This window comes from Lactuca sativa, chromosome 7 (genome assembly GCF_002870075.4).
Source record: "Lactuca sativa cultivar Salinas chromosome 7, Lsat_Salinas_v11, whole genome shotgun sequence".
Lineage (NCBI taxonomy): Eukaryota > Viridiplantae > Streptophyta > Magnoliopsida > Asterales > Asteraceae > Lactuca > Lactuca sativa.
Window position 1 is genome coordinate 70,749,918 of NC_056629.2, and position 7,216 is coordinate 70,757,133.

General features: G+C 28.5%; 1 protein-coding gene across 1 annotated transcript in view; it reads right to left on the reverse strand.

The window, feature by feature from the left end:
* The window catches only part of LOC111881628 (uncharacterized), a 31,198-nt gene extending 24,904 nt beyond the window's left edge, over positions 1 to 6,294 (reverse strand). Inside the window, exon 1 of the mRNA XM_023878028.3 lies at positions 5,806 to 6,294. Coding sequence (XP_023733796.1) covers positions 5,806 to 6,184 — 379 coding nt within the window. The 5' untranslated portion in view covers positions 6,185 to 6,294. The remainder of the gene's footprint in view (positions 1 to 5,805) is intronic.
* Between the last annotated feature and the right edge of the window lie 922 nt (positions 6,295 to 7,216).

Here is a 7,216-nt window from a genome sequence, read left to right on the forward strand (position 1 = left end):
CCTTAATGGCAAGAAATCAAGAATAAACAAGTTCAGTCCATATGATTTTGGATTTGTCACAAACATTATCTTATGATTGTGGTGGGACCCTTGATGGCATGAAATCAAGAATAAAGTATCATGCTTTTATGTAAGACATTATGAATCGTGTCCCATACGCTTCTCGTATAGGATTGATTGCATATGCTGTAATATTTAACTATTCTAAAATCTTCCAAATGTCTAGGGTATTAAGAGGGAAAAAGGGACTAGAACCGGATTTGATTAAATAACTAAACAACTGTCAAGGACAATCTAAGGTTCATCAATGATTGGTCGCTTGTGAGCAGTTGGAAGTATACTAATGGATGGACCATATTGACATTATTATGAATAGATAAGATTCTATTTATAATGAGTTGTCATATGGCAAATATGGAAATGTTTCCTTATTGTGAGTTGGACGTTAAGAATTTATGTCTAGATTAGAAAATTTTATGCAAGAAGGATGTTCAAAAGAATGTACTTTGAATGTGAGACTTCACATCTATAGGATTGTCTTGTAACAATCTCCGATAGAGTACTTTTTAATTTCATTGGCAAAGTCTTGGTGACTTTGGCACTGTGATATTACGAAAGGACCGTTGCATAAAATGTTAGAATCTGACATATTCTAGTAGCGGCGAGAATTTTTATTCTTACACTAATGATTACGATTAGGAATTGTGAAATGAGCATCATTGGAAATGTTTTCATTTGATCTATTTCACAAAGTAAGGACCATAGATAAACATAGTGTGCATGCTTGGTGCATGGGACAACTGTTGTTATAATTCAAGTAATAAGTTGATTACCTGAAACAACAAATAATGAGTAATCAATATGGTGATTAAATAAAAATGTTTTATTTATACCCAAATTTTGGGGCCATATGGGATTAGTATTATTCTTGTGTTTCACTTTGCATGTTTTGACTTCCCGAATAATAAGATTATTCAAATCCTCCACAGTCGCTCATACTTAGGAAGTAGGTATGAATGAAGACTGTCATGAATTCATCTGTAGATTGTCTAAAGTGTTTAGATATAGCACAGGTTTGCTGTAGAGTTCATGAGTGCTGCTGGATTAAACCCACGCTCACTTGGAATTCATTCACTATTTCTGCTCCATGAAATTTCTGACGAGTTTCGTTATTGCTTGCTTGGGACTTGTGATGATTTTTTGTTGTTTTTGTAGGCTTGAGTTGTCTAGTCGTGTTGTAACTCAACTCATTCCACACCCCAAATAGATATTTCCCTCTTACCTTACCTTACAGTAGATATGATATGAATTTTGTTTCCTATGGAATCATTTTGTCTATATATTATTTTCTTTAAAGGTTGCAAAAGGCAAGGGAAACGCTTTCTTTGTGAGCAGTTAAACTGGTGGAGTTATTGCTGTTGCAGATGATGTTTTTGGGTATTATATTGCTTTCTCTCATTTTTCATATTAAGCAATGTTGGAGCTTACAACTTTAAATTTGTGATTAGTAAGCATTGGCCTAAACCAAATATAGTTGCAGGAATATCCAGTTGAGGCATGCAAATTCTAATAATTCACTATCTAGCCTCCTCTTGAGATTGGTAAGGTTAGCTTTTTATTGTGCATGTAGAATTCAGTAATACATGGGAACTATACTTTTATGATTTTTTTGGAAAAGTACTTTTATGAATTAAGATTATACTCTAATGTATTATAGGCTTGATGAAAACTTTGAGGAGGCTTGTACTCACCGCAATCCTATACGAACTCTAAGAAGGTTTAAAAAAGCATCTTTATTTTATTTATTCGATCCAAATTTATATTCTTCAAGAAGGTTGCTTAACAAGTTCATCTTATCTTTTTTCTTTTTATTTTTTTTATTTAGCTCACTAGTGACGGGACCTACTTCTGTATTGTTTTCTGAGAAGTAGACTTCCTGCTAAAGTAGGTAACCGGCTATTCATTTGCACCATATTTAATATTGATTATTTATTAGATTTGGTTCTTTTATAAGTTCGAATGATATGTATTTTTAGTTTGTTGATTCACTTGATTATATAATGATACTAGGTGTGAAACCCGTATAATACACGGGTTGGTTAAAGAAAATTATATATGAAGATATAAACTTTAAATATTCTTTTAAAAGAAAACATTAAATATCAAAGTGTAAACATTAAGAATTTTTTAAAATAAAATTTCAAAATATATATACAAACAAAATGATGAATAAATAAATAATTCAATTTATATTAATAAAACAAAATATAGAAAAATAAATATATTTTGACCATATAATATTTTTTTAGTTTGTCAAAAAAAAAAAAAAAAACCCAACAAAGTTTGGTTATTTTTTTTATATAGACCATTTTGTATAAAATGATAATAAACTTTAAAAGAAACATATCAATTTTGAATTATATATATTGAAGGAAACATGTTAAATTTTGAAAATATAAGGAAACAAATTAATGACACATTAATTACTTTCTATAACCTAAAATTTAGATAGTTAATTAAGAAAATCAAAAATTACCACAAAATGACAAATGGAAATAAATTTTTAAGAATTAACCACAAAATTACATGTGTCCAAATGCATAAGAAATGACAAGTGACAAAAAGTTTTTTATTTATTAGAGAGGATTTAACTGTGATATTGTTTTACTTGTAATATCTTGTTATAAATCAAATTGATATTAATATATGATATATTATAAAATGTTTTGTAAATCTAACTATTTTATCTAAGGTTTACATACACAAGAAGGGTAAGAGTTGACTAAAAGACTTTGACTTTAGTTTGTTGACCTGTTTGGTTTTGTTAGAAATAAAGTGATTGTGTTACTTAGGAACAAGTCATGTGTTTCGAGGGCAATATAGTCTTATTATAGGGTTAGACCTCTGCAGCTTGACCTTAAATAGTCAGAAGTTTTCTAGTGGTTTATGTTCACTCTCTACAAGATTTTAACAACATAATATATTTTGGTTATAATTGTCTCATAATATAATTCATTAAGTTTTGTAATTAAAAGGTTATGAGTCAAATTTGTCTAAAATAATTAATATAATTAAGTTGAACAACATCCGAGAGCAAAGAAAGAGTTATCACTATGGCCTGTCATTTATCTCTTGCTTCAAAGGTGGTTATATTTACTTACTTTTCTCATCCAAATATATTATTAAATAACTTGAATAATTTTGGACAAAATGTGAAAAAGTAATTTAAAAAAATAAACCAATTTCAGGAAATTTCTTTAGAAGGGCATGGGATAAGTGTTGTTTCACCACAAGTATGGGAAACAAGTGACATCATAAAAGTTGATCTTTCAAGAAACTCAATTGAAGATCTACATGTTGAACGTTGTTCATGTACTTCCCTCGAGGTTAAATCGTCCATTTTTAATCTAATCTTGAAAATATCAGTGGCATTATGGTAATTATATTAAACAATTATCGTTCTTGCAGACTTTGATTTTATCAAGGAACAAGATTAAAGTGTTGTCAAATGCAATCTTGAAGTCACTTCAACATCTTCTGTGTTTAAAACTTGAGACTAATCCAGTTACACAGGTAAACTGGAGGGTATATTGAACATTTTTTATTAAAGGGTATATCAGTCATTTTTTGTTTGTTATCTCACTCTCCTTGATTTGTAGATTCCATCAGATGGGTTTGAAGCTGCTTCGAAGCTTCAGATATTGGATTTAAGTGGTAATGCATGCTTTTTTTTTCTTAAATATATAATTTATAATTAGAATGAATTTTTGTTTTATTAACTTTTACTTTCTGTTAAAATAGGAGGATGCAGATTCCAGAAGTGAGGGTGGATATTATAAGTTTGCATAAATTAAGGATTCTTTTTTGAGTCAAAATTCCATTCATTCATTTTGTTTTTGGACCCATGCATCTTCAGATTTAACAGCCTTGTTGTAAATTTTTTCGAAATAACCATTTTTCCCCTATGTTCATAACAGATGCAATAAAAAATATTATCGAGAAATAATAAGGCTATTATTGCAAGAAATACCAATATACGTACTCTCATTCAGTTGTTCATTACACCTTTTTACTTTCAAATTTACCACTTTGTTTTTTAGCTAATTGTAAAAAATAACAATGTACTTTATAGTTGCTATAAGTTATAGCTTCTTATATTCTTTATTTTATTTCTATTCGAGCTTTGGACTTTCACACATTTTCTTTGGCTGTGTATGAGATGAAGTGTTATCAATCGGTTGTTGATTGGGCTATATTATATTTATGATCTAACAACTTATAATTTTTGTTTGGAAAAATAAGATACTATGGTTAATAGCGTTAGTTAATGATTTTTATTTTTTAATTTGAGTTTTTCTTGTGATTATCTTAACCAGGTGAAAATGGACCAGCAATTTAAAATAATGACTAGATATTGACTTTTTTTGACAACTAAGGTTGACTATTTTCTTGTGAAAAGTGAACTCATTTAGGAATCAATTTGGGATATAATTAAATAATAATAGGTTTATTTTTTCTGTTTTTAACTTAATTTCATTTAATTGTGTGAATCGACGGATATTCTTTTTATTTTATCATCTTTTAATGTTTTTTTTTTTCATTCTTATGTTGCTTAATTGAGTATATTTGTCATTGTATAAATCTAATATGGAACAAATCGCAAGTTACATTTTAAAATTTTTACCTCCTATTCCAATTTTAATAATTACAAATCGCAAATACTGCACATTGAAACATTCATTCTCAATAAACAAAATGTTTGATTTTTTAATTTTAATTGGTCGTAACATAAATATAATAGTCACTAAATAAAAAAAAAAGAATAAAGCAAAAACTTTGGACGGAAATTACCAATATAAATATAACATTTTTATTTACTTGAATCAAAATATAAAAACTAGAAAAACCACAAATTACCAAAATTATAAAAAAAATAGAAAACCAAAAAAAAAACTCAAATACCAAAATTATAATATACTATAATATATTCATGTATTTTACTCTTTTTGAAAAGATAAAATTAAAAATACAAAAAATTAAAATAACAAAAAAATTAATAAATAATATGAAAATTAATAATTACGAAAAAAACAAAAAAAAAAAAAAACAAAAAAGTATAAAATATATGAATATATTAGAGTATATTACTATGAAAAATTTTAAAACATATAATTGAATATAAACTTTAACTTAATTTTAATTTTTAATAAAAAAACTAATCATATATATATATATATATATATATATATATATATATATATATATATATATATATATATATATATATATATATATATATATATATATATATTACAAGTGAGAGATACGAGATTTATAAGGGATAGATAGCTCAAAATTTGTTCGATTAAGAAAATGAAGATACAATTATCTTGCGATTGTTGAAATATTGAACTTCCTTGTGGATTATCATTTATGAAAACACTAGTTGTGAGACTCATGTGTTAATTTAAAAAAAAGTTAAATATAAAATTCAAAATATTTAAAAACTTTGAATTTATAAAACAATGATAATAATAATGAATTATTATAATGAAAAGATTTTTTATCTTTTAAATTTAAATAAACAAACAAAATAAACTAATAAGCTTTAATTTTGATAATTTTGAAATTAAAAGGTAAGTTGATTAATGAAATTGATATATTATTATATTGAATTTAATAAAATAGAAAAACCCATAAAATGTCAAAGAAATTAATCCAAAATAACCACAAAATGATATTTGACAAATTAAATAAGAATGTGACAAGTGACAAAAAAAAATATTCATTTATTTGAGTAGATACCTTGATGAGGACCCGTAGTTGAATCATAGAAGGATTTCAATTTGTCCCAAACTTCTTTGGCGGATTTGAGATCAACCACAGCGTCAAGTACATTTTCGCTAACCGAAGCAAAGATCCAACCTTTGAGAACACTATTATATTGGCCCAGAATCAAATTGCTTTGAATTCTTGGACCGACAATTGTGTCATCCACGAGGCCAACCATATTGTGACTATTCATGAGACAAAGCATTTGTGTCTTCCATAGATGGTAGTTGCCGTCACTGGAAAGTTTCACAGAAACAAAGTTCGAAATGTTGGCAATTGATGCGTACAAGTAGTCAAGGTCTTGTATTGGTGCTGAAGCACAAGGAGGAGGAGCGTTTGATGAGCTTGCCATTTGAACGGAGTATAGATATAGGCTGATAGAGAATAGCCTAACAGGTATAGATGAATAAGGTATGGTTATTTTTAAGGTAGATGCAGTCCAAGGTTTATAATGAAGACCGCCCAATATTTCCACATCCAAGATTGTGATAAAATACTCAAAGACTTTTAGTGGCAGATAGCGGATTGGGTCCATGCCATTTTGCTCCAAATTCGTGAACTAATTTCAAGCACACACATAGCTGATTTAAATTTCCGATTATACACCTTGGTTTTACAAAATGTTTCTAGTTATGATGTTTTTCAAAATTTGTTTTATGCCTTTGTTATTTCAATCTTTTTTAAATAGTCCCCTATAAAAGGTTCACTAGTTTTGGTCAAAGATTCGGATAGGAATGTTGATAAAAAATTTTCACCAAAATATTCGATAACGTTTGAACCTGATTTTTTTAACCCGAACCGGAAGCCGCTTTTTGTGCTCTATTTCTTCCTGACAGTCAAAGAAGTGGTTGTTCATCTTCAAGATTGACCGATTCTTCATTGATGTCGATGCGTGTTCAGCTGTTGAATTGTTGTGAAGTTCCATTAGGGTTTCTTGAAGGCTTTAAACCGAAAGAAGTCCGTTCTTTCATTTCTCTTCATTTGGGGGAACATCCTTCAACCTTAGCCAAGTTTTAAGACATGGAAAAGGTTTGTGGGTTCCTGTTGTTTTTTCATATTATGTCATGGTCGTGCTAAAGACATTGAAATTGCTTGACCTGCTTTTGTATATAGGTTGTTAAGATTGTTATAAATTCTACCGAATTCGTCATATTTTAGCCTCAAATCGCGTCACTTGGAACTAATTTGGTGAGGATTTCGACTCTCACTTTCCATTAAACCGTAGAACACGGTTCAAACTTTTTCCGAAAAACCAGTAGATGCTTCAACATCTCCATCTATGGGGTCTTAGGAAGCCGGAACTCATGCTTGTGCTATTTTCTTTTCTTCCTCTTTTGTCCGATTCACCCTTTCTCTTTAATTGGCTTGAGTGGTTTTAGCGGTT